Below are 27,686 nucleotides of genomic sequence, written 5' to 3'. Positions count from 1 at the left end.
GAGGCGGGGTCTGGGTAAGAGGCGGTGTCTAGTTAAGAGGTGCGGGGTCTGGGGAAGGGGCGGAGTTTCGGGAAAGGGACGGGCCTGGAACAGGTCCAGGTCTACAACAGCGCCTCGGGTCGCCGGGGCTTCTGGGGCTCTTCCAGGGCTGGTGCGCGTGCCCGAGAGTGCGCCGTAGCAATTTTTGAGAAGGCAGCTAGGGCAAGGGGCGGTGAGGTCGGCCCGCTTCACCCGCTGGGACAGCGGTTTCGGCGGCTCCTCTCGGAATTGGCACCAGAGCGTGACTGAACGGAGGCCTGGACAGGAGTCGCGCTCGCAGGTAGATCTCTTGGGTCAACCGGCGGCGGGGTCAAGGGTGTGTGGCACTGGGAATCCCGCTTGAGGGCGTCCACGAGGAATGTGCAGTTCCCCTCTGCTTGTTTGAGGTTGTTCCAACCCAAAGGATGGAAACCAGAAGTGCGGGAGAGAGCAAACGTAAAGGGCCAGCAGTGGAAACAAGACCTAGGTTCGGTTCTTCTAAACCAGGGATTTAATTTCACTCCTGTCCTCTCTTCCCTTCTCTAGTGAGCTCAGTCTCCAAACTCGTAATTTGATTAATAAATCATGATCAGCTGGTTTGGAGTGTTTGGCCTTGATGGCTTGGAGAAAATACCAGGAGTGACTGGATCAATAAACTGGGAAAGAAAATGGAGTCTTCTCTTTTCCGTCTTTAGGTGCTTCCTCTGTCATTCCAAGTCACCACTGCCCCTCCCCCCATCCCACCCCAATAAAACACATTAAAACTTCCAAGTATTTTACTTATTTCAGTCACTCATTTGCAAACTGCTTTCTGTTCATCTTTTTTCTGAGCTAATCTCACCGACAGTCTTATCTCAAGTTGCTACCTACCTGTAACCTATTCAATTAAAAACAGACCTCTTCACAGACAGGTGGTACCCTCCTCCCACAATTAGCAGATGTCAAGTTCCTGGCAGCTGTAGAATCCTTGGGCTGTGCCACGTCGTTATATTAATCTAATCCTCAATTGGGAGGTCTTGATCCCTCCCTTCACAGTGGCAATGCCACATTGTCTTAACTCTATGCTAAGCTGTCATTCTTAGAGGCATCTGTTCCGTGCTAAGGGAGTTTAAACTTAACTGGTTTTGGTTTTCCATAATTTAGTACTTAAGCTACTGCAGTCATGGCCAGGGCCTTGTTCAAAACTGTTCCTCCTCGGAAATCTTCAAGCATATTTTCTTGAACATCTGTACCTGTTCTAGCTCTGTAATTTATGTTTTTAAATTATAAATCACCCTTAGTATATCTTGTTGCTTTTTTCACTTCATTAATTGAATGTTTAATTCATCTCTTTATGTGTGAAGCTTTTGCTATTGCATAGCAGTTAGAGTTTGAGCTGTGTTCTGTAGATTTTGATGTGCAATATGTATTGTTTTTAGATATTTTGTAGTTGTGTTGTTGATTCTCTGGTTATTTCTTAGACGCAACATTCAAATTTCAGAGTCAAATTTCAAACAATTTTGGAATTGTTTTTTCTGTTTGCTAATTTCTAGTTTTGCATTCTGGTAATGTGGTCTTCACTGTTTTTGTTACTTTTTTATTTACTAAGGATTTTCTTTTTAGTAGCCTAATAGCAGCTTTTGTAAACATTCCCACAGGTACTTAAATAGAAAGTATATTCTATCTGGTTTATAAACCTGTTAGACTAAATATATACACATAATTTGATTAATTTTATTTAGAGTAATTTAAGTAATAAAGTTATTTTATTCAGAGTAATTTAAGTAATAAAGTAATTTTATTACTTAATTTTAATTAGAAAGTTGCCTAATATACCATTTGTATTGTATCATTGATTTCATTTCTTCCTTTCTGGGAATTTTGTTTAAAATGTTTCAAGTATGCTATTTGAAATGTTTAGTGACAATTATTTCAGTATGAGTTATTCTCTCATTTAATGTCTTTTGTCTAATGCATTTGTGTTTTTAATTCATTATAATTTTAATTAAATATACCACTGCATATTTCCTGTTTGTATTTGCCTTTTCTGTTTTGGGTTTTGTTTTCTTTTTTAATATATAATTTTACTTTCAACTTTGGAGTTTTTTTGTTTTGGATGTCTCTTGAGGTTTTATGTAGTTGAGTTTAAATTTTTACCCAGTACATTTATTGTTACAATGGATATTCTGTTATTTCTACCTTTTTTAAAAATTATTTTTGTTTTGCTCTGTTTTGTTTTTGACATGTGACCTTTGAGCTTTTTTTTTCTCTTTCTGCATTTATGTTAATTAAAAAATATCTGGGCCTATAGTTTGCTCTTTTGAAGGGACTCAGTGACACTCCTTCAATACCAAGCATTTTTTAAATTTTAAAGATATTTTTTGTTCACTGATTTTTTTTTTTTTTCCCCACTAATTAGGCTTGTGTTTAGAGGTAGTTTCTATTTATTTTCTATGCCAAGTGGAACCACAAACCCTCCAAGTAGGTGTTCATCTGGGGAACACCTGAGTGAGGTGCCACCTCTTTATAGTTCTTTTGGTTTGTGTGTCCTCTTGGGGTGAGGACTGAGGAGTATGTTATTAGAGCAGGTAGAGAAAAATCTGGAAGTTTCAGTAACCTGAAAAACAAACAAAACAAATAATTGCCAGACGTTTGTTTACTTAACTATAGGCCTTAGCAGGTGCAAATAGAAAGAAAGAGAACTTTTGTTCAGGGTTTGAGGAGATGTCAGGGAGTAACCCACAGGGATTCATTGTAACAAGGACTTATTTCATGACAACCAGAAGCAATTTCCTGTCCAGTGAGACCCAGGAAGGGTGCTGCTATCCTTTTTCTTTCCTGGCCATGGTGTCCTGGATGGATTTTTCAAGCCAGAGGGTAGCGCCCTATAGTTGCTGTGAGGAATCCTTTTGGGAGCTTATAGTCACAGGTCCCCCTTTCCCCCCCGACCCCTTAAAAAAGTTTCTAAACAAATTGAATAAAGTTATAGGAAAATTGAAGGTAGTACAACAGAGAATGTCTATATATCCCATTTCCCCTGTTAGTAATATTTTATATTAGTTTAGTACATTTGTTAGAGTTAATGAGCTATTATTAATGTTAACTAAAGTCAGTACTTTATTTGGATTTCTTTTGTTTTTACGTGATGTCTTTCTTACTGATCTGGATTCCCAGCCAGAGTACGACATTACCTTTAGTTGTCGTGTCTCCTTGGGTTTCTCTTGGTTTCTCAGACATGTATTGTTTTTGATGATGATGACAGTTTTGAGAGAGAAATGGTCAAATACTTTAGAAGGCCTATCTGTTGGAGTTTGTCTGATTTTTTTTCTCATGATTAGACTGGACATGTAGGTTTGAAACAGGAAAATCAAAGAAGTAAAATGCCATTTTTTAATAGACTTTTATTAAGATGACTATGAATATGGGATTTTTAAAAAATTTTCTCTATACATAGACATGTGTTTATTTGGTTTCCACTTTTTGCCTTCATACAATTAAAGAGGCTTAAAATTTAATAACAATAACAATGTATAAGATAAGGACTAGAAACAAAAACCTGAAAAGAACGAACAAAGATAAATACATTCGGAAAAGAAATCAGATGATTGCTGCAACAAGATATTGAGCAATAATAATAATGCAAAAAAAATAACATTCACATTGTCAGATAAAAGTATGTCTATCATAGAATGCTTTGACTCTGAGGTTCAGTGTGGAGTCATCAGTCAACTTTTTTTTCCCCAAAGTCTCAAAAAATAGACAACTAGTATTTATAAATAAAAATAGAAGATGATTTCAAAAAACAGATCATGCCAAATCTTATAGACAATAGAAAAAGAAGAAATACTTCAAAATCATTCTACTTCATCTGGATATATCTGATATTAAAATTGGAAAAAATATATTATTATAAAGGGAAATTACAAACATTTCACTTATAAATGAGGATGCAATATCCTAAACAACTTATTAACAAGTTGAATTAAAAATTATTGTTTAAATAATGTACTTTGGTCAAAATTAAATCCAATTTATGTGAGAATTAGTCACTATTTTCCTTTTTTTTTTTCTTTTCCTTTCCCTCACCCCCTCACACCTTCTCTCTCTGTCTGCTCTCCCTTTCCCCCACCGTGTCATTAATTGTCATTAATTGTCCTCATATCAAAGTTGAATAGATAGGATTCATGCTTCTCCATTCCTGTGATGCTTCACTAAAAATAATGTGTTCCACCTCCATCTAAGATAATACAAATGCTGCAAAATCTCCATTTTTTTTTTTAATGGCTAAATAGTATTTCATGGTATACATATACCACAGTTTGCCAATCCATTCCTGGGTTGAGGAGCATTAGTTTGTTTACACATTTTAGCGATTGTAAATTGAGCTGTGATAAACAGTCTAATACAAGTGTTTTTATAATAAAAGGTTTTTATTCCTTCTGGATAGATGCCCAGTGATGGGATTGCAGGATCAAACAGGAGGTCTAGGGTGAGTTCTTTGAGGTTTCATCATACTTCCTTCCAAAAAGGTTGTATTAGTTTGCAGTCCCACCAGCAGTGTAAAAGTGTTCCTTTCTCTCCACATCCACGCCAGCATCTCTAGTTTTGAGATTTTGTGATATGGGCCATTCTTGCTGGGGTTAGATGATATCTCAAGGTAGTTTTAATTTGCAGTTCTCTAATAATTAGGAATGATGAGCATTTTTTCATATGTTTGCTAGCCAATTGTCTTCTTTAGAGAAGGTTCTGTTCATCTCTCTTCCCCATTGATGTATGAGATTGTTGGCTTTTTTCATGTGGATTAATTTAAGTTCTCTATAGATCCTAGTTAAGCTTTTGTCTGATTCAGAATTTTGCAAATATCCTTTCCCATTGGGTAGGTTGTCTGTTTGCTTTGGTTGTTGTCTCCTTAGCTGTACAGAAGCTTTTCAGTTTAATTAAATCCCATTTGTTTATTTTACTTGTTGTTGCAATTGCCATGGCAGTCTTCTTCATAAAGTCTTTCCCCAGGCCAATATCTTCCAGTGATTTTCCTATGCTCTCTTTGAGGACTTTTATTGTTTCATGTCTTAAATTTAAGTCCTTTATCCATCTTGAATCAATTTTTGTGAGTGGAGAAAGGTGTGGTTCCAATTTTAGTCTTTTACATGTGGATATCCAGTTCTCCCAGCACCATTTTTTGAATAGGGAGTCTTCCCCCAAGGTATGTTCTTGTTTGGTTTATCGAAGATTAGGTGGTTGTAAGTTGTTGGTTTAATTTCCTGTTTTTTCTATTCAATTCCAAATGTCTATGTCTCTATTTTTGTGCCAGTACCATGCTATCTTGGCCACTGTGGCCTTGTAGTACAGCCTAAAATCTGATATGGTGATGCCCCAGCTTTGTTTTTATTAGTAAGAACTGCCTTAGCCTTATGGGATTTTTCCTGGTTCCATACAAAACGCAGAATCATTTTTTCCAAGTCTTGAAAATAGGATGTTGGTGTTTTAATAGAGGCATTGAATCGGGAGATTGCTCTGGGAAGTATAGATATTTTAATGATGTTGATTCTTCCCAGCCATTAGCATGGTATGTTCTTCTATTTGTTAAAGTCCTCTATTTCCTTTCTTAAGGTTTCATAATTTTCTTTATAGAGGTTCTTCACCTCTTTTGTTAGGTATATTCCTAGGTATTTCATTTTCTTTGGGGCTATGATGAAGGGAGTTGTGTCCTTAATTAGCCTCTCATCTTGGCTGTTGTTGGCATATACAAAGGAAACTGACTTGTGGACATTGATTTTATATCCTGAGACATTACTGTATTTTTTGATGACCTCCAAGAGTCTTGTGATTGAGTCTTTGGGGTTCTCTAAGTATAAGATCATATCATCAGCAAAGAGGGAGCGTTTGACTTCCTCTGCTCCCATTTGGATGCCCTTTATTTTCTTGTCTTGTCTAATTGTATTGGCTAGAACTTCCAGCACTATGTTGAATAGTAATGGCCACAGAGGACAACCTTGTCTGTTCCAGTTCTAAGTGGAAAAGCTTTCAGTTTAACTCCATTCAGTAAAATATTAGCTGTGAGTTTGTCATAGATAGGTTCAATCAGTTTAAGAAATGTAAAAAGCCATTTTTTATCAATCTCAAGAGTACATACTATCAACATCACTCTACTTTGCTGTAATCTTGATTGCCTAGCTAAGACAGTGTGTTTGTCATGTTTTTCCACTGTTAGTTTACTGTATTTACTGTGTCATACTATTGTCTTTGGAAGGATACCCATATTCAAGGGATGAAGAGTTATGCTTTACCTCCTGGAGGGCTGAATATCTGAGTAAATTATTTGGAATTCTTCTGCATAGATGATTCTCTTCTCCCTCATTTATTTATTTAGTAAGCTATCATTTTTATCAATGGCTTATAGGTTTTTATAATTTGAATTATAATTTTATATTCCTTGATTCTGTTGCTCATATTGTTCCAGCTTTTGGTCATAGGGATCTCTGTATGCTTCCTGTATGCCTTTGACATTCCCCAGTAAATATTTTGGTTTTGTTTCATTCTTAAGCACTTCTTTACTTCTGTCATTATAAAATGCTCCATGCTTACTTTGTATGGCAGTCCTAGAACTAGCCATTTCTCCAGGAAGTCCTGGTTCTTCTTATTGGAGAATGATATTAGAAACCAAGATATAGGAGTTAGATGTTTCTTTTGCTACTGGGATGTTCTTGATCTGATCAGCTGACAGAGCAGGGAAATAAGTGTTCATACAGATCTATGTATATGCACATATCTGTAAATATTTCTGTATGTAACCATCTAAGTTAAACATGAATTCATAATTATGTTTCCAACTCTAATCCATTACCACATGGATCATTCTAGTTTTCTTCCTTTAGTTATCTGTAAACTCTTACTTAAACATTGAGAAACCTGCCGCTTACCATCTGCCTCTATTTCTTCAATTCTAGTATACATTTATAGCAGTATCAGAATTACTAAGCCACTGTGCTCATGGGGAATCATTTTATCAACTACATTACAGTGCTCTTCTACATTTTCTTCACCTTTATCCTACAGATTCTACTCATTTCCAGACTTTTAAAACAAAGTCATATTCTAAAATGTTCTTCTGCCCTGACTTTTGAGAATTGTTCTTTTTTCCTTCTACTAAACAGATTCCCATGTATCCTTCTGAATCCACTCTGTTCACTAATCTTTATTTGAATGTTGAATGTTCTATTCACGTGGGCATTGCCAGTAAACAGGGTTGTATAAAATGTTGGCCAGTATGTAAGATTTTCTAACATGTTGCAACATACATGTGTGCATATGATAATCTATTAAGAGGTAACTGTGTGCCAAGAAGCGAGATGAAAACTTTTAATCCCTATAATTCCATCAGATATTCTTTTTTTTTTTTTTTGTAGAGACAGAGTCTCACTGTACCGCCCTCGGGTAGAGTGCCGTGGCGTCACACGGCTCACAGCAACCTCTGACTCTTGGGCTTACGCGATTCTCTTGCCTCAGCCTCCCGAGCAGCTGGGACTACAGGCGCCCGCCACAACGCCCGGCTATTTTTTTTTTTGTTGCAGTTTGGCCGGGGCTGGGTTTGAACCCGCCACCCTCGGCATATGGGGCCGGCGCCCTACTCACTGAGCCACAGGCGCCGCCCTCCATCAGATATTCTTATATTCATTTTACAGTTGAGAACTCAAGTTGCTGGGGGCAAGACATGATTGCAAGAGGGACTTTGCCTAACAAATGCAACCAGTGTAACCTGGCTTATTGTACCCTCAATGAATCCCTAACAATAAAAAAAAAAAAAGAGAACTCAAGTTGATTTAAAACAATTTGTTGAGTTTATACATTTAGTAACTAGTATAGTTGGGATTTAAACTCAGTTGGTATGACTCCAAAGAATGTACTCCTATCCAGTATATATATTGCCTTGGAATTATTAACATTTGCAGTTGGATTAATTGTTTAGGGAGCTATCCCGTGCAGAGTGTTTAGCAGCTTTCCTAGCTACCAGCTGCTAGACACCAGTAACAGCCCCCAGCTGTGACAACAAAACTGTCTCCTAACATTGCCAGATCTCCCTGGTTGAGAAGTACTGGCCCAGAGGCTTTTAATAAAAAAAATGACCCTGGAATAGCAAATTAGGTCTAGACTGGGAGAACTGTAAATCACATAGCAAGCTATATCTGGACCTCCCTGAATGTAGTGACCCCTGTAATTTGTCAGGCTCTTTGGAGTAACCCTAAAAGCTATGGTCAGTTATTATAAGAGATACTGTGGGAAGGCTTTTCATTCAGAGTGCTTCCTGCATCACTTAGATGGGTTTACTATCCCTGAGCTCAAGCTCGATTCTGCTGAGGCTCCCACTGAAGAAAAATGCCCATTACTTCTCTGTGTTTTTTGCCTTCTGAGTGAACTGTTGTTAAACATGACCTACTGTTAGACTGCCTGCTAATCCTCCCTAGCAAGCATTACATACTGGTCTATAACTAGTCCTAACAAATGGTAGCTTAACTGTTGTGGTCTAGGAACATACTTTTTGATTCATGCCTAATATGAAATAGTTCCTGGATATTACTCTAGTATATTTTTAATAATTGTCTCTAATTTCTAGTGCTATTGCCAGTTTTGCTCATTTTATAGAACTTTATTGGCATTTTAATGAGAACTTAGGAAAAGGTTTTTTAAGGTATATCTAGTCGGAAGCCTTAATAGCCTGAATATCCTATCTGAAAATTTGCTTAGGTTTAAAGCAAAAATGATTTATCAACTGATACAGAAGAAATATATTTGCAGTTACATTATGAAGTTTTTTAAATCAAATGACTGTTTCCTTTGTCATTTGTTTCAGGATATCTGTTTGTGTTTCTGTCTTTTGGGGGACACGGGAGGAAAGGAGAATATTTTTCTGTGCTAAGAAAGGAAAGCAAAACTAGAAGGAATTCGTATTTGTTTTTCTTAGGTAATTTTAAGATTATTATTTATACTATTTTAACTTCTAACACTGATAATAGATGTTACCTATGGGTTATATTTCTTCTTTTTTCAGTCTCTCCAGGAACTGAATTTTGGCTTTGTGTCTGAAGCTCCTGGAACTTTTCTTTTTATTGTGATAGTACTTGTCTCAAATTATGCTGCCTGTAGTACACAGGTGCTTAGCGCAAGCCTAAGAATTATTGGAATCCTCTAATAAGACACATTTAAACTACAGTGGGAGTTCTACCTAGGAAGATGCAGTTTCTGGACAAGTTGAAGGCCTTCTCCAAACCTCAGAACCTGGTTCTGCATGAAATATGTGAGGTTCTGAGGACAAATGTGTCTTGGCAGCAAGAAAACATTCCCATGGTGAAGACCTATGACTCTGAAGCATCTCGTCAAAAGTTCAGACATTTCCAGTATTCAAAAGTGTCTGAGCCCTATGAAGCCCTGAGCCAACTATGGGAGCTCTGTCTTCAGTGGTTAAGACCAGAGATTCATACAAAGAAACAGATCCTAGAACTGTTGGTGGTAGAACAATTCCTGGCAATCCTCCCTGAAGAAGTCAGGTTTTGGGTGAATTTACAACATCCAAAGAACAGCAAAGAAGTGGTGAGCCTCATAGAAGATGTGATTGAAATGCTTAAAGATGAAGGTGAGAGCATAGAAAATTAGAATAGTAGACCCTTCCTAGGTGAAGAGAAGTTACCTACTTCTGAAGCTAGAGAATGTAAGTGCCAGATCATGAAGGATTTTATATTATTCATTATTCTATTAGGAAGCCTGAAATTTATTCTGTTGTTAATAGAAATAGAGAATTAGATCCTCATAGATTGAGCATGGGAGTAACATAGTTTGATTTCCCTTTGGAAAAATATTATATTGGCATCAGTGTAGAATAGGAGTTGGCAAAATAATGGCCCACAGGCCAAATATTTTTGGAAATAACAGTTAATTGGAACATAGCCACATGTATTCATTATAATTATGTCTGTCGCTACAACCAGAGTTGAGCAGTTGTAGAAGGGACTGAATTGCCTGCAAAGCTTAAAATAGTCACTATCTGGACCTTTATAGAAAAAGTTTACTGACTTCTATGGAAAGGAGAGTCCTGAGGGTTCTGAAAACAGGAAAACCAATTAGGAGACTATTGAAATAGGTTAGGTGTTAGAGAATGAGTTTTAGGAAAACAGAGGGTTTGAACTAAAAGGAATTATTGACTAGATAAGGCATGAGTAGGATTATTATTTTTTTTTATCTGAGTAGGATAAATTTTGACATAAATTCACACATACTGACTTGAATGAGTGAACCGTGAGTAGCAAATTTTGTGTGTGGGGGGGTACATTAATTATGTGCATGCTGAATCTAAAGTTTCTGTGAGACTTCCACAGTGAATAAACCAATATATAGTTAACAGTCTGATTTTAATATTCAAAAAGAGATGCTTATAGTATGAGAAGTAGGAAACATACAAAACATTAGCATGAATATTTAAGAGCTGCTCTAGATCTACCTGCCAGTTATAAGAAATATAGAGATAGAGGAACATATTAAGCTAGACCATAGTAACACAGTTTATAACATTCAAACTGTAGAAACTGTAAGACAATCCAGTTTCTAAGGAAACAGTGAGGGGCATGGCAGAGGGATTTAGAATCGTGCGAATGTGTGGTGGACCTTATAAGACATAAGTCATTTGGATATTTGATAAGGAATTGTTGATTGGGGACAGTGATTATGTAGATATTATTGTCATATTCATTCCTTATCTTAGAAAATATAAAATGAGCTAAGCAAAAGAGATGGAGGTGAGAAAGGCATAATCTAGAAGTCAAAGAATCAGGAAAGATAGGTATCTGAGCTAAGAGAAGAACTGTTTAAGGAGGTAGTATTCAATAGCAGTACATAAAAAGGTCCTGCTAAGATGAGTATTGAAAATAATGTATTGAAATTGTTCATGAAGGAATTTGTAGGCTTTCTTTAAACAGTTTCAGAGAAGTTGAGGGGATCCTTATTTGTAATGTGTTTATTTTCTATTGCTCCTATAACAAATTGCCATAAACATGCTGGCTTAAAATAGCACAAATGTATTATTCTTCAAGTCTGTAGATCAGAGGTCCAACTTGGGTCTCCCTATGCTAAAATCAGGGGTAGTGGTAATAATGTGCATCTTTCTATAGTCCCCTTCCCTCATCATCAAAGCTGGCAACCCTGCTCCAAAGTGTCTCTGACACTTTGTTCTGTTGTAGTATGCATGTTTACCCCCCCCACCCAGCAACCATTGACCTCTCAGCTGGAAAGGTTCTTTACATTCAGGATTCATGTGATTATATTAGTATCACCTAATTGAGGACATTATCTTAAGGTCCTAGATTTCAGTCACATTGGTAGAATCCTTTTTGCCCTGTGTCTGAGGATTAGGGTGTTGACATTTTTGTGGGCTGTTGTTCTGCCCATTATGTGGGTCAAAAAAAAAAAAAGTAGGGTGGTGTGCCGTGGCTCACACCTGTAATCTTAGCACTCTGGGAGGCTAAGGTGGGTGGCCCTTGAAGCTCAGGAGATTGAAGCCAGCCTGAGCAAGAGCAAGACTCTGTCTATTCTAAAAACTAGCCAGGCATTGTGGTGGGTGTCTGTTGTCCCAGCTACTTGGAAGGCTGAGGCAAGAAGATCACTTGAACCCAGGAGTTTAAGCTTGCTGTGAACTCTGATGCCACAACACTCTAGCCTGGGCAACAGAGTGAGAATTTATCTCAACAAAAAGAAACAGGAGATGGGAATGTGATAGTGATTATAGATTATTCATGAGAAATCTAGTCAAGAAGGAAATGAAAGGTTGTGGGGTAATACAGGACTGAGGAAAGGCTTTGGTTATATCTTTCAACCTGCCAGACTGTTCCTTGAAAAGCCTTCTTCGAGGCTTGAAGAATGAGATGCTTTGGGAATAATAGCTGGAGGCATGTTCAGAAAGACCTAAGAAAGCCTTATATCTCACCTCTAGCTGACCTTCAGGGTCCACATAAGCAGACTTAAGGTAGAGTTAAAACTATCTGACTGTTAGAGATGTGCTCCAACACGTTTAGTACATCTGCAAAGATTGGGTGATGGTTTTAGATTTCAGTATTGCAGGATTTAAGGAAATCTCTGGAGTCATTTGCTGACCACTAAGCTAAGAAAACTGAGACTTAACTGGGCACACACCAAAGAATATAGACTTTATAAAATTCTTAAAAGTCACTAAATGAACAAGAATCATAACAATCAGAGACCCAAAATATATGAAGGAAAAACAGGTGAAAGAGAAATTTTACCTGAAATTTTTACTCAACTATCAAGAGTAATAGTTGGAGACTTCACTTCACTTTTGTTAACAAATAGAAATATTTTATAAAAGACTAAAAAGGAAGTAGAAGACTTGAAAAACATTACAAGCCATCTTAATCTAACAGATATACACAGCTCTCTACCCAACAACAGAATACTTTCTCAAGTACATAGGGAACATTCTCCAGGATAGACCAAATATTATACCAGAAAATAAGTATCAATACATTTAAATCTATTGAAATAATGAAATATCTTCCAACTACAACAGAATGAAATTAGAAATCAATGACAGAAATCTGGAAAATGCACAAATATGTGGAAATTAAATAATAAACAGTAGATTAAAGAAGAAATCACAAGGGAATTAGAAAACACTTTGAAAGTAATGGGAACAAAAACACAACATACCAAAATTTAAGAGCAATCTCAAATAACTTTAAGGAATTATAAAAAGAAAAGCAAACCGAACACAAAGCAAGCTGAGAGAAGAAAATAATAATGCTTACAACAAAGATAAATGAAACGGAGACTAGAAAAACAATACAATCAACAAAACCAAAAGTGAATCTGTTGAAAAACAAAATTGACAAAGGTTTAGCTACACTTACCCAAGAGAGGGGCAGTGCCTGTGGCTCAAGGAATAGGGCGCCGGCCCCATAAACCAGAGGTTGCGGGTTCAAACCCCACCCCAGCCAAAAAAAACTACATTTAACCAAGACAAAAAGAAGACTCAAATTACTAAAGTCAGGAAAAATGAGGATTTTACTACTGACATTGCATAAGTAAAAAACATTGTAAAAATACTATAAATGTTATGTGCCAACAAATTAGATAATTTAGTTGAAATATATATATTCCAAAAACTACTAAAACTGATTCAAGAAGAAACAGAAAATCTGAATTCACCTAACAAAAGACTGAATCATTAATCAAAAAGCTTTCAACAACAACAACAACAAAAAAAAAAAATATGGCTTCACTGTTGAATTCTACTAAACATTTAAAGAAATAACCCCAATCTTAAACTTTTTTTTTTTTAATTGTTGGGGATTAATTGAGGGTACAAAGAACCAGGTTACATTGATTGTATTTGCTAGGTATAGTCCCTCTTATGGTTGTGTCCCACCCCCTAAAGGTGTGTCACACACTGTGACCCCCCCACCCCTCTCCTCCTTCCCTCTCTCTATACTCCCCTTCCCCTACTCCATACCATGTAGTAGGTCATCATCCTCATATGAGAATTGAGTACATAGGATTCTTGCTTCTCCATTCTTGTGATGCTTTACTAAGAATAATGTGATCCACCTCTATCCAGATTAATGCAAAAGATGTAAAGTCTCCATCTTTTTTAATAGCTGAATAGTATTCCATGGTATACATATACCACAGCTTGTTTATCCATTTTTGGGTTGGTGGGCATTTAGACTATTTCCACATTTTGGCCATTGTAAATTGAACTGTGATAAACAGTCTAGTGCAAGTGTCCTTACGGTAAAATGATTTTGTTTCTTCTGGGTAGATGCCCATTAATGGGATTGCGGAATCAAACATAGGTCTAGGGATATGTTAAGCTCCTCTAGTTCTCTGGAATAAAATGCCACCACCAGCATTAATCGCCTCTGGAGGGAGGCATTTTCCTCCCATCACCACCACAGAGGATTTTTGTCTGGGATAAGGAATATAAGCTCTTCTGCCGATATCTTGGAGCTCAAGCTACTCCCTTGGTCTCAGCTCCAGGCAAATGCAAATTTCCACAATGAGTATCTGCTTTGCCTGTTTAATGGGCAGGAAACACCCTAGAAGATGTATTTTTTCTAGGACTTGCCATAATCTTTTCTATGGCCATTACTCTTCTCAGAGTGCTCACAGACCCAGCAGGATGTTTGTAAGCTGTATCCCCAACAGGCTAGAGTTTCAGAAAAGACAAGGAGCTTGCTAGCAATGGCTAGCTTAAATGTAAACTAGCTGAATTTTCTTTGTTCCAACTCACTCAGCCTACTTTTTAGTTTTTCTCTTTTTCTGGGGATGCTTTCCTTTGCCAAGAATGGGATCTTCGGTCCCCGTTCTCCCAGCACTCTATAAAGAAAATTATGAAACCCTAAGAAAAGAAATAGCAAAAGATACTAACAAGTGGAAGAACATACTATGCTCATGTCTGGAAAGAATCAACATTGTTAAAATGTCTATATTTCCCACAGCAATCTACAGATTCCATGCCATCCCTATTAAAATACCAACATGATAATTTCAGGACTTGTAAAAAATAATTCTTCATGGACAGCGCCTGTGGCTCAAGCAGTAGGGCGCCGGTCCCATATGCCGGAGGTGGCAGGTTCAAACCCTGCCCCGGCCCCAAAAAAAAAAAATAATTCTTCATTTTGTATGGAACCAGAAAATACCCCATATAGCTAAGGCAATTCTTAGTAATAAGCCATTGGCATCAGCCTACCAGACTTTAGACGGTACTACAAGGCCATAGTGATCAAAACAGCATGGTATTGGCAAAAATAGAGACGTAGACATCTGGAACCAAATAGAAAACAGGAAATGTAACTAACATCTTACAGCCACATAATCTTTTATAAACCAAACCAATCTTAAACTTTTTTAAAAACTAAAGGAGAGAACACTTTCTCACTTACTCTGTGAGGCAAGGATTAACCTGATGCAAAAGCCAGACCAACTCATCCAAGGAAAGCAAAGTAGGAAATCAAGTCCAGCTGTATATGTCAAGAGAATTATACACCGTGACCAAGTGAGATTTATCTCAGAAATGCAAGAATGTTTCAAAAACAAAAGTCCATTTTATATACCATACTAATAGATTGAATGGGAAAAAATTACATTATCATCTCAATTGATACAGAAAATTCATTTGACAAAATTGAGTGTACTTTCATGGTTTAAAAACCACTAAGCTAGGACCAGAAGAGAACTTTCTCAGCCTGACAAAGGGCATCTATGAAAACCCCCCAGTTAACATCATACTTACTGATGAAAGAGTGAGAGCTTTGTCCATAGCATCAGGAACAAAGTAAGGAACCCCACTCTTACCACTTCTATTCAAGTAGAGGTTCTAATCCAGTGCAATTAGGCAAGAAAAAGAAATAAGAGGTATCATAATTGGAAAAGAAGAAATAAAATTATCTCTACCAGCAGATTGATTATAAGCTCTTAGAGTTGCAGAATATAATATCAGCACATAAAAATCAATTGTATTTTTATATACTATCAATGAGCAATCCTAAAATGAAACTTAGAAAACAGTTTCACCTATAATGCATTAAGAAGAAAGTATTTAATAGATCGAGAGGTTTAAGACTTGGTTATAGACCTTTGTTAAAAGAAATTAAAAGACCTAAGTAAATGGAGAGACATCCTATGTTCATATATTTGGAAGACTTAATATTGTTAAGATGGTAATACTCCCCAATGTGATCTACAGATTCGAATGTAATCCTTGTCAAAATTCCAGCAGCCTTTTCTGCAGAAATGGTCAAACTTATCCTAAAGTTCATATGGAATTGGACAGGACCTCAGATAGCCAAACAGCCAAAGTGTTGATAACAACAGTTTTAGGATAAATCTTGATTTCAAAACTCACTACAAAGCTACAATAATGAAAGCTGTGTGGTACTGGAATAGAATAGGCATATAGATTAGTGGAATAGAATTAAGAGTCTAGAAATGCATATATCTGTGGTCAGTTGATTTTTGTCAGGTATGCCAAGACATTAAGAAAATTATAGTATTTTAGCAGATGGTACTGGGGCAACTTGATATCATGTGCAAAAGATTAAAGTAGGAGCCTTACCTCATACTGCATATAAAAATGAACTGAAAATGGATTATTCACTTAACTATAAGCTAAAACCATAAAACTTTAGAAGAAAACATAGGGATGAAGTCTTCATCACCTTGAATTTAGTAATTGATTCTTAAATATGATACCAAAAATATAAATAATAAGTTTATCAAGTTAAAACCTTTTTTCCATCAAAAGACACTGTCAAGGCAGTGACAAGGAAATCTACAGAAGGGAAATATTTTGAAAATTGTGTGATTAGGGTCTACAATCAGGAAAACATAAAGAACTATCTACAGAAGGGAAATATTTTGAAAATTGTCTGATTAGGGTCTACAATCAGGAAAACATAAAGAACTCTTGCAACACAAAATGAGGATAAAGCAGCACAGTTTTTTAAAGGGGCAAAAGACTCAAATGGACATTTCTGTAAAGATAACACAAGTGGCCAACAAGCATAAGAATAAATGTTCTGTATCTTTAGTCCTTCGGGAATTGCAGATCAACACCACAATGAGATACACTTGACATCCACTTGGATATAAACACTACAAAAAATAAAAGCAATGCCATGGCACTCTACCGAGGGTGACAAAGTAAGCTTCCTGTCTCAATAATAATAATAATAAAGTAAAAAAGGAATGAGTGTTAACTGGGATGTGGAGAAATTGCAATCACCATATATTGTCGTGGATAATATAAAATTGTTTAGCCATTATAGAAAGCAGTTTGGTGGTTCTTCAAAAAGCTAAATATGGACTTTTGATATCCCCAAGAGAATTAAAGATGCATATTCACATACAGACTTGTACGTAAATGTTCCCAGCAACATTATAAAAGGTAGAAGCCACCCATATGTATGTCAGTTGATGAATGGATAAGTTGTGGGATAAGTTGTGGTATATACATGCAGTAGGATATTATTCAGCCACCAAAGGAATGAAGTACTGGTACATGCTGTAACATAAGTGGACCTCTAAAACATGCTAAGAGCCGTCAGGCACATATTATATGATTGAATTTATATGGAATATCCAGAATAGGCAAATTCATAGACACAGTATGGGGAAAGGGAGAATGAGGAGTGACTTCTAACTGTGTATGGGGTTCTTCTGAGAGTAATGAACATGTGCTGGTACTAGATAGTGGTGATAGTTGCACAACACTGTGACTGTATTAAAAGCCACTGAATTGTATACTTGAAAATGGTTAATATGGTAAATTTTATGTTATGTGAATGTTACGTTGTTTTTTTTTTTTTATTTAAAATCTAAGCTGCATGTAGGATGAAGTGACTTCCCAAGAAGGGTGATAGACGGGGAGAAAATTAAAGCATCAAGATACTGTGGTGGAGCCTTAGTAAAAGGTGGAACAAATACAAAGAACAAGGAAGTGAAAATTGAAAGGACAGGAAGATGTATTTGGAGATTGACTTATTCAAGTTTATTCTTATGGTAGAATAATTCTTTCTTTTTATTTGTTTTTTTTTTTTGTTTTTTTGTTTTTGTTTTATAAAATTATTTTATTTTCTTCTACAGAGACATCTTCCCCAAGTAATGTTGCTAGAACGGCTTGAGTATGGGGTTTTTTGGTTCAAGGTAAACATATCAAAAAAAAAAAAAAAACTAGCTTATCTCTGTTATACAGAGTTGTGATATAAAAATTATTTATAGGCTGTAGGTTTCAGAAATCAGGTGGCTACACTGTAATCCTCCTGAAGCAACTTTCTTAGGAAGCCTATGTTATAGAAAGAAAAGATATAACTAAAATAATTAAAATATTCCTTCATCTTCCTCAGATACACTCTGCAAGGACTCTGCCCTCCAAAACGGGAGTGTACAGGAGGAGAAACAGCAAGCTGACTCACTCCAGGTGAGTTAGGATTCCTAACAACGATAACATATTTACTTTCCACTTGAAACCTATGTTCTTTTTTTAGTATGACTTGCTTTTACTTTTTTGGTCTTTGAACTTTTGCCAAACATAGTTCTATCCAAAGGCATGAGATTCTTATTCTCTCACAGAGGGTTGAACCTATTTCAATTGATGATACCCTCTTTGGAAAGTATTTTCTCTTATCCTCATGTATTCTTTCTGTGTCTGTTCCCCCAAGAATATAGACAATAATTGAAGCTATAGAAATAGAGCCGCTCAGATTGTTTAAAATTAAAAGTAAAGGGGGCCCAAGGGTAGAATCCTGACCAGTGTCATTTAGTAGGCAGGAGTAGAAGAAACTTCAGAGGATACTGAAAAGAAAGGTCCAAAGACAATAGGGAAAAAACTATTGGGAAATATGGGGAAATATGTCCAAAGGATGACAATCTTTAAAAGAGAAATTATTTAAAAGATGAAGATAATACCACCGAAGTAGTGTCTGTTTACTCGTTGTCATAGAAGTACTACCATGCACAGGAATAGAAGCCAGGTTGTGGTGAGATGAGGAGAGAGAGGGTATAGAAATAAACAAAACTAACGTACAGGTACAGCTAATTCAGAAAAACTAAATATGAAGAAGAGAAAAGGAAGAGATCTGTATATCTCAGTTTGATTGAAAGTACCCAAAAAAGACAAGGTTGAGGATGATGGAGAGAAAAGTGGAATGGAGACAGGAGGGAACTTATTCATTAACAAATATTTATGCAGTGCCTAATATGCTAGATACTTTACCAATCATTGTTAATCCTTAGAAAACAAAACAAAAATCTCTGCCCTGTGAAGATTACAGTCTAATAGAGGTATACAGGCACAAACAAGCAAGCAAGATAATTGAGATAGTAGTAATTATTAGAAAAGCAAGAAACATAATGTAGTAGAGACTGGGTAGGAAGGCTACTTTGGATAATTAGGCAGTCTTGTCTCTCTGACAGGGTGACAATGAACTGTGAGTCCTGAATGATAGGAGCAGGCTGCATTTTCCAGTTAAAGAAAATGCCCTACCTTTTAACAGAGCCTATGTTTTCATTACAAATTTCCCTTAAATCTATCGTAAGCTCTTTTTGTTCTGAACTAGTATGTAAATTCTTTGTACTCTGTAGTAACTTTTTTTGTTTCACAGTTACTTCAACTGTGTCTTTCTTCCCAAGTGTAAGCTAATCCAAGGACTACAGTTTGCTTTTTTTTTTAGCCCTCATAATGTACCAAGTTAATTGGCCCTTGATACAATTTGATTTTCATCGCTTAGAGCCCCAAACGTTGGCCTATCAATTTCTTATATATTCTGGCTCCTACTCTATTCTTTCCAAATTCATTCATCCTCTGATAATACTTGTGGGAGTGACTTTTGATTAAAAAGAAACTTAATGTTTTAGGAACCAGTGACATTCAAAGATGTAGTTGTGGAATTCAGCGAAGAAGAGTGGGGGCATCTGGACCCTGCTGTAAAGAACATGTACAGGGATGTGATGCTGGAGAACTATAGGAACCTGAATTCATTGCATAAAGGTGGCTTCTGTGTTTACCTAATCTGTCCATTAATAGTCTGCTATTGTTAAAAGCTCTAGAACTGCTGAAGTGGTGAAGTTCATTTTGGGGTCTGGGTTCAGGTTTCCTAGTATCTTTTGGACACACAATAGATTTCCCTGCTGTATCTGGTTGAAAGTCCTTTTATGGTACTCTGCTGGCCTTATCCATCAGCAGCTTAGACTACTGGGTTGGGATGGAATTCTCTTCACTATAAAAATGTCCAAAATGTCATATTTGTTTCTTGTTGTCATTTTTATTTTCCCCATGAATAGCACATGTACTTGCCAAACCAGCTGAGATACCCAAGTTGGAGAATAAAATAAAAAGATGGATAATGGAGGAAGAAATCCCAAGAACAACTGTTTTGGGTAAGAAACAGGAAGATATGAGGCATTTGTAAGAAGTTGCAGTTCGTTAAATGCACAGTGTGAAATGTGATCTTTGAATTCATTATTGGAGAGGTGACAGTAAAACTACCTAAACTTTGGAGTGGGGGGAGGGTTAATATCATTGTCCTTATTCACAGGTTCTTCTTCTATTGTGACAAAATAGTATCATGTGTTAGGACCACAGATATTTAACCTAAAGCTGTGTGACCTGGAATAGCCTCTTTGCCAGTTTTCTCATCCATAATAGACTTAAGAATATTATATACCTCTAGGTTATTGTGAAGATTAAATGAATTGGTATTTGTAACCTACTTAGTGCCTTGAACAATGTAAGTGCTAAATAAACATTAGTCACCCATGCTGAATGTTATTCTTTTTTTATACTAGCATTATTGCTAGTAATCTTCCATTTTTTTTTTCTGTAGAGCTTTCTGTGTGGTAATTCTATCTTCATTATAACCTCTTTATTCTTGTTAATGCTTTGTGAGAGAATATTAATTTATTGTGAGATTAATATAAATTTTAGTAGGTATAGAAAAGTATGAAGAGGAACACTGACTCTCCGAGCTCCACAGACTAAGGTTTTAAGGGTTTGTTCTTATTTATATTATAGGCAGGAAAAGAGTCTCATAGATAACATGCAATTTATGCGTTTGGAAATAATGGTCAGGAGATAAGCCAATGCTTTGAAATATATTTGGTTAGAGCCAAACAAAAACAAACCCTGGGTTAACGTCATGTGTAAAGCTAAAACAATTGCATTACCACTGCTATCATCAGATAAGAATGTCTGTTGCCATAATCATTTCATATTGACCTGAAAGATTTACTTCGTGGGAGGGGAAAAAAAAACAGAAATGAGAAATGTAATTATTAGAAAAGAGCTAAAACCATTTTAAAATGATTTCTATTTATAAAATCCAAGACACTTAATATCAAAACTGTTATATCTGTTAAGAGTTTTGTATAGTGGCTTGTTAACGACAGTTACTTAATATTGGCCTAGAAGATTTAACTAATGAAAGAAAAATACATGAGCCGTAAATGAGAAACAAGAAATTATTAAAGAACAGGAAAAGCTATTATTTGCAAATGATAACTTTCTATTTGTCACACGGTCAGATACATCAGTAGGTTTCCTACAGATTAGAACTAATGACTTGAAAATGACAAAGTACATGAAAGTTATTTTAAAAATAGGAGTGAGGAAGTTATATGAAAAATGAGTTATATGAACATGAGAACAAGAAGTCCCTTCAACATGGATGACGATAATCTTAGTGTCTCATTAAGTTGGAAGAGAGTAGGATAGTCACATGGAGGTATCCTGAAGAGTGGTGAAAATAAGGAAAATAAGGAGTGCAAAGCTGAAGTTATAATTTGACTACCAGCCAAAAGAGCACAGACGGGTAAAATCTTTAGACATATCTGAAGTTACATGGAAGAAAAGAAAGAGAAGTCAGTGAAATTTAATTTTTAAAAACTGTTAAGAGTATATAATACACTGAGCATATTCATACAGAAGCTAAGTGAGAAAGGAAGTTTGAGGAGGGAAATGGAATGTTACAAAACGAAGACTAAAGAAAAGAGCCCAGCCTTAGAACAGGTAAAGGTTTGAGTTCTAGCATGGAAGGTAGAAAAGTATCAAGGCACTAATGTTAGAATCAGGAGTTATTTTGAGCTCAGAAAAATGATGGTTTCTCTTCTACCTTTACATTCCAGTGTTTTCTGCCTTTGTGACATACAGGGCATAAATGGAGCTGTATGGAAAATAGGGGCACTGTGATTTCAAGTTTGCTTTTAGGTATAGGACCCAGGAATATAGACATGTTCTTAAAGTTATGATGAAATCGGTATTTTATAGGAAGACTTATTAATGGTAAATAGTTTGGGTTAAAAGAAATAAAATATAAAATTCTAAAGAAAGGAAGATTGGGTGGAACTTTCACAGACTAGTTATTGAGCCAGGAATAGCTTGAATTATGACTGATAATTCATCCTCATCTTAGTTCATGTAGTGATATTTTTCCTGAGCCCTGTAGTCTGCTTAATAGACTGCTGAATAGCTCTCCTTTTATTTTATGATGTCCTAACTCCCCTTTTTAACATTTTATGCCATTTATTTCTAAGTCTTTTGCTTAACTTTGTCTAACATTTTTTAATTTAAGACCTCTGATGTCTGCTAAGCACCTGTAGCTCAGTGTTTAGGGCACCAACCACATATACCCAGGCAAGCGGGTTTGAACCCAGCCTGGGCCTGCTAAACAACAATGACAACTGCAACAAAGAAATGGCTGGATGTTGTGGCAGGCCCCTATAGTCCCAGCTACTTGGGAGGCAGAGGGAAGAGAATTGCTTAAGCCCAAGAGTTAGAGGTTGCTGTGAGCTGTGTGTGATGCCACGGCACTCTACCGAGGGCGACACAGTAAGACTGTGTCTCAAAAAAAAAGAAAAAAAGACCTCTGATGTCTACATATACCTTGCCTATGACATCTACATATATTATTACATGGTTTAGCTTCTCTAATTTTGCAGTTTCCCTTGTAGTTCATGGCATTTTTTATTTCTTTTTAGACATGAAGACTATTTCAGAAAACCAAGATTCAGTTCCAGAGCGGAGTACTTCCAGAGAAGAATCATCTCATGGAGTGACTGTGACAAGGCTTATGGAAAGTGAACATCTTCCCTTAGATGTCTGGAATAGTGAAGATTGGTTATATAGGAATCAGAAAGAAAAGGATATAAATTTGTCACCAGAAGCTTTTATTAATATAACATCCTACACTGAGGAGGGAGACTCTGAATCCAGTGAAAACAAGAAAAGCTTTGATGTTAACTCAGTTAACTCAATTTATGACAGACAACAAGGAATTCCTGTAAGAAAGGGGTCTCCAAAGTATGAGAAGTTTAAAACTAACCTTGGATTTAATTCAGTAGATAAGCCACATTCAGAGTATGATGAATGTGGGAATGCCTTGAACCTGAGTACAGATATTATTCGACACCAAAAAAGTCATACTACGATGAATTCCTATGAATGTTATCAGTGTGGAAAAGCCTTCAGCAGAAGGTCATCCCTTACTCGACATCAGATAATTCACACAGGGGAGAAACCCTATAAGTGCAGTGAATGTGGAAAATTCTTCAACCGATGTACAAACCTTATTAAGCATCAAAAAATTCATACTAAAGAAAAGTCACTTAAAGACGGTAAATGTGAAATAGCCCTCAGTGAGAGTGAAGACAATGGTAAAAAACCAAGACTTCATTCTGGAGATAATTTCTATGAATGTGTTGACTGTGGAAAGTCTTTCAACAGGAGCTCCTCCCTTATTCGACATCAAATGATTCATACAGGAGAGAAACCATTCAAATGTAAGGAATGTAAGCAGTCTTTCAATAGGAATTCAAACCTTTTTAGACATCAAAGACGTCATACTCAAAAAGTTCTGAAAAAGGAAGTGCAGGATTACTTTCAGTAATGTAGAAACTCATTGAGCATTCATGAATTTATGCTGCAGGGAATCCCATGAATGTAATAAATGAAAGAAAATTTTGTCAAAGATTGTTCTTTAAATGATATGGCAAAATTATATTGGATTGAAACCTATTACTGGAAAGAATCTGTTTGGGGGAGGGTTGCTAGCTCCTTAACAAAGCCATAAGGGTTTCAAGGTATGCATATTATCATCATACGAGTCTTTGTCTATCAATATTTTCATATCCATTACCCTCACCATTTCCTAGTTTATAAATAGGACCTATAACATATTCATCTGATTTATTGATGAAGTAGATATTAGGGAGGAGATAAGCAATACCCTTGGAATTGTTATTTAATAAAACTCAAAACTGTTAGTGCTGATAAGGGATAAGGTCAGAAGAAATCAAACTCATGAGAATACAGAAGAACAGTTCCGAAGACTGAAATCTCTGAATTAATGACAAAGAGCATAATGACAACCATTTACACCACCCCGGACAATATCCTTAGCTATCTTGGTGCTAAATCGGGACTAGAATTGGGATAGTGTTATCAACTGCAACAGGAAAAGGATGTGTTCTATAATCTGTATTTTTTTTTTTTTTTTTTTTTTTGCAGTTTTTGGCTGGGGCTGGGTTTCAACCTGCCGTCTCTCATGTATGGGGCCAGCGCCTTACTTCTTGAGCCACAGGCGCCACCCTAATTTGTATTCTTAACATCTTCATTCTTTTTTTTCTTTTTGAGATAGTCTCTGTTGTCCAGGCTAGAGTGCCATGGTGCCAGACTCGCTCACAGCAACCTCAGACTCCTGATTCGGGCAATCCACCTGCCTCCTCCCAAGCAGCTGGGACTATGACACCTGGCTAATTTTTTTCTGTTTTTAGTAGAAATGGGGTTTTGCTTTCGCTCAGGCTGGTCTCAAACTCCAGAGCTTAAGGGACCCTCCCGCCTTGGCCTCTTGGAATGTTAGGATTACAGGTGTGAGCTACTGCACCTGGCCAAAATCCTTTTCATTCAGTAATTTGTTGTAACATTGATGAGAAAAATTGATTCCTGGCCAGGGCCTCTATGTGGAGTTTGCCTGTTCTTACTTTGTGTGCATGGGTTTTCTCTGAGTACTCCAGTTATTTCCCAAATCCCAAAGATGTGCACTTCCAGTTCATTGGTGTGTCCAAATGAGTCTGAGAAAACTGATGCTATGACTACCTGCAGAATCCATGACTTGCTTTGATAATGTTTTAATATTTTGACAATGTCATTATGAACACGTAATTATTAAAATAGAGTACTATAGGTTAAAGAAGAAATTTGTTGGTCAGATTTCTCTGGCTGTGAACCAGTTTTGTTTTGCTTTTTTTCTTTTTCTCACATAAAAACAGATTATTTCTTCATGGAACATCTGTAAAAATTTTAATGAATTCTTCTAAACCCCAAAACTTTTTTTTCCTTGTTTGAAGATGTGATGAAGTTACAATACCCCGTGCCTTCTACATCTATCCTTCAACATTTTTTTACAAAGCACTGTTAGAAGCTGAAGATACTGGGGAACCCAGAGCCTGTATAATATGGTCCACACACCCCATCCTTTAGAGAAATTAGGTGGATCCCAAACCATTTTCACTCTTGTTCCAGAATCCAGTTGGACCTGGCTCAGCTTCATTGTTTGCAATTGCAGAAGCTATAGGAAGCTCAAACTCCTGAGCCGTAAGGACACCTTCATCATGTGCATCTAGATTTGTAGCTTCAGCACTTTGAGAAAATTAAGCTTTAACTTTTCACCCCCTGAAGCCTGTTCAGTTGGGGAGAGAATGGCAGGCTTGAAGGCTGAAATTGCCACCGAGGAAAGAAAACCCAGTTCTTCCCTAAGGAAACCCTACACTTACGGCTGCCTACCCCACAGCTCTACTGAAGCTGGAAGACAGCTCCTGCACACAGCTTTGGCTAAGTCGGGCTACTGAAGTAGCTGTGGGCCTGACTGACCTAGCTGACCTGTCCTCTAGTTCATGTGCCTTACCTGCCCTATAGTCTTACTCCCTCAGCTTATCCTGGAATCTGCAAGCTTTCCTGAGAAAACTGGTAGCCATTTTGTCTTGTAGGTTACTCTAATTTTTCTTGGAAATGCACAGTGACCTTCAGGTCCCAGTGCCTTGAAAAGCATTCGCCTTTTAGTGACTGATGGCCTGGTGAGACTCCTGGCTGGGCTCTCTTCTTGGTGTCTTCGGCAAATTGTGAACTTCTGTGCCACTCATAATTTCTCTTGACCACACAGTAAGACCTTTCTTGAAATGGTTATGAAACTAAAAGAACATTAAACTTTTGGGAAGACCTCTCAAATAGTGTGCTGTGAAAATTAATACTTTATATAAGATAGGTACTATTCTAGAGATAAAAGGTAAATTTGTTTAGGGGATCTTAGGAGTCATTTCAACACCTTTATTTTATAGCCAATGACTACATGTATAGGCAAGCCTACTTAAGCTCAGAGAGGTCAAATGATTATCCCATCCTAGACTGTCAATAAAAGATCCTAGATCAGACCCTACTCGGTCCTGCTGATCTTTCAGCCACTGTGCTAAAAGGAAACTATTTCAAAGAATGGTAGAGTGCTAATTCATTTGACAATTTTAATGTTCAGTGAAAGATACCCATACAGGTACAGTCATTGTGGTCTGTATTCTAAATTCTAGTACCTGCTTAGATGAAAAGAAACACTATAGTAGTGCCTTTTGGATTGGATCACATACTGTATTTTGCCAGGTATAATGCATACTTTTTTCCCCCAAATGTTTGAAGGAAAAATAAGGGTGTGTATGATACATGGGCAGTAATACTTCTGTATTTATTTAAATGTTTTTAATTATTTCATGATTATGCATTGAAAATGTAACTTGTACCATAGTATGTTAAAAATAAGTGCTAAAATTCCTGTATAATACAAAAAAAGTACCTAAATGTAAACATGTAAAAATTTGAATTAAAAAATTTAAAAAAAATTTTCCTGAAAGTTTGGACCAAAAACATAGGGGTGTTTTATACATAAGAGCGCATTAATCTATGGCAGAATACAGTAGTTTCCAGCTTCTGCATAGCTAATACAATATTCCATAATATTAGTATGTAATCAATCAATTTGATAGGCATTTCTGACAGGATCTGCCTGACTCTGATACTTTTCTTACCAGAATTGCTGATGACAGTCTTCATTACTCCCAGTTCACAGTGACCTAATGATTATAAGTTTGTTGACATTAGGTAGAAGTATCTCCTGACTTAATAAAAACTAATCCAAGGTTAGGAAGCCTAATTCTTAATTCCTAGGCTATGTTTATTTCTAAAACTTTGCATTTTGCTCACTTTGCTTGAAACACTTTTACCCCCTCCCTTCCAACTCACCCCTCAAGTTTTTGCACTTTAGTCTGGTGAAAGGTTAGAACCACTCTATCTGGAAAGCCTACCTTGACTAAGTTTGGGTGTGACTATTCCCATGGCACAATTTGGATTTCATATTATTAAGTTGAAAAAACTAGTCCTTTAAGAGTAGTTCAAATCCCAACATAAAAACATTAATCTGGATAGACTGATTTCACTATCCCTAAAACACTATGTGTTCAACTACAAGTTTTTACTAGAAATCCTGTCTATAGTATTTTGGTCATTTTACCTATTAAGATACTATGTTCACTATTAAGATACTATTTTTAAAATTACCTTATAATATATTCATCACACTCCAAATATATCCAAGATTTGATTACTTTTCTCACCTACACTGTTAATGCTATTTAACAACTTATGTTTAGGGATTTACTGCAATTTGAATTGCTGGCTGGGCTGCAGCCTCTATCTTCAGCAAATTCTTAACATAGCATTCAGAATAAGCATGTTAAAAATGTTAAGTTAGATCATGTCACTTGAAGCTTCCAGTGACTTCATTTTACTCAGAGTGAAAGACAAAACCCTTACAATGACATGAATCCCATGTTATCTTTAGCCTCAATCCCTTATTTTCCTCCTCCCTAGATACATTCCTAGCCTCAGAGCCTTCGAACTTGCTGTACAATCTACGTGGAATTCATTCTCCCTAGAGAACTCCATGGCTCACTTGCTCCCTCAACTCTTTTAGGGTATTTCCTGTTTTTTCAGTGGGGCCATCCTTGACCACCCCATCTAAAACTACAAACTTCCTTACTACCTACCTGACGCTTCAAGTTTAATGTCTTATTTTTCTCCTTAGTGCACATACACACAC

General features: G+C 36.5%; 1 protein-coding gene across 2 annotated transcripts; it reads left to right on the top strand.

The window, feature by feature from the left end:
- Positions 1 to 27,686, top strand: ZNF215 (zinc finger protein 215). 2 transcript variants are annotated; one of them, XM_053561926.1, is made up of 7 exons: positions 1 to 319; positions 8,846 to 8,956; positions 9,044 to 9,625; positions 17,901 to 17,974; positions 19,411 to 19,543; positions 19,837 to 19,932; positions 22,528 to 27,686. In XM_053561926.1, the coding sequence occupies exons 3-7, from the start codon at positions 9,226 to 9,228 to the stop codon at positions 23,433 to 23,435; spliced, it is 1,611 nt and encodes a 536-aa protein (XP_053417901.1). In that variant the 5' UTR covers positions 1 to 319; positions 8,846 to 8,956; positions 9,044 to 9,225; the 3' UTR covers positions 23,436 to 27,686. The 2 variants fall into 2 exon arrangements, with proteins under 2 accessions (XP_053417901.1, XP_053417902.1); XM_053561927.1 differs by lacking the exon at positions 8,846 to 8,956.

This window comes from Nycticebus coucang, chromosome 14 (assembly GCF_027406575.1).
Source record: "Nycticebus coucang isolate mNycCou1 chromosome 14, mNycCou1.pri, whole genome shotgun sequence".
Taxonomy (NCBI): domain Eukaryota; kingdom Metazoa; phylum Chordata; class Mammalia; order Primates; family Lorisidae; genus Nycticebus; species Nycticebus coucang.
Note: the sequence above shows the minus strand (reverse complement) of the source record. Positions and strands in the feature narration are given on the sequence as shown.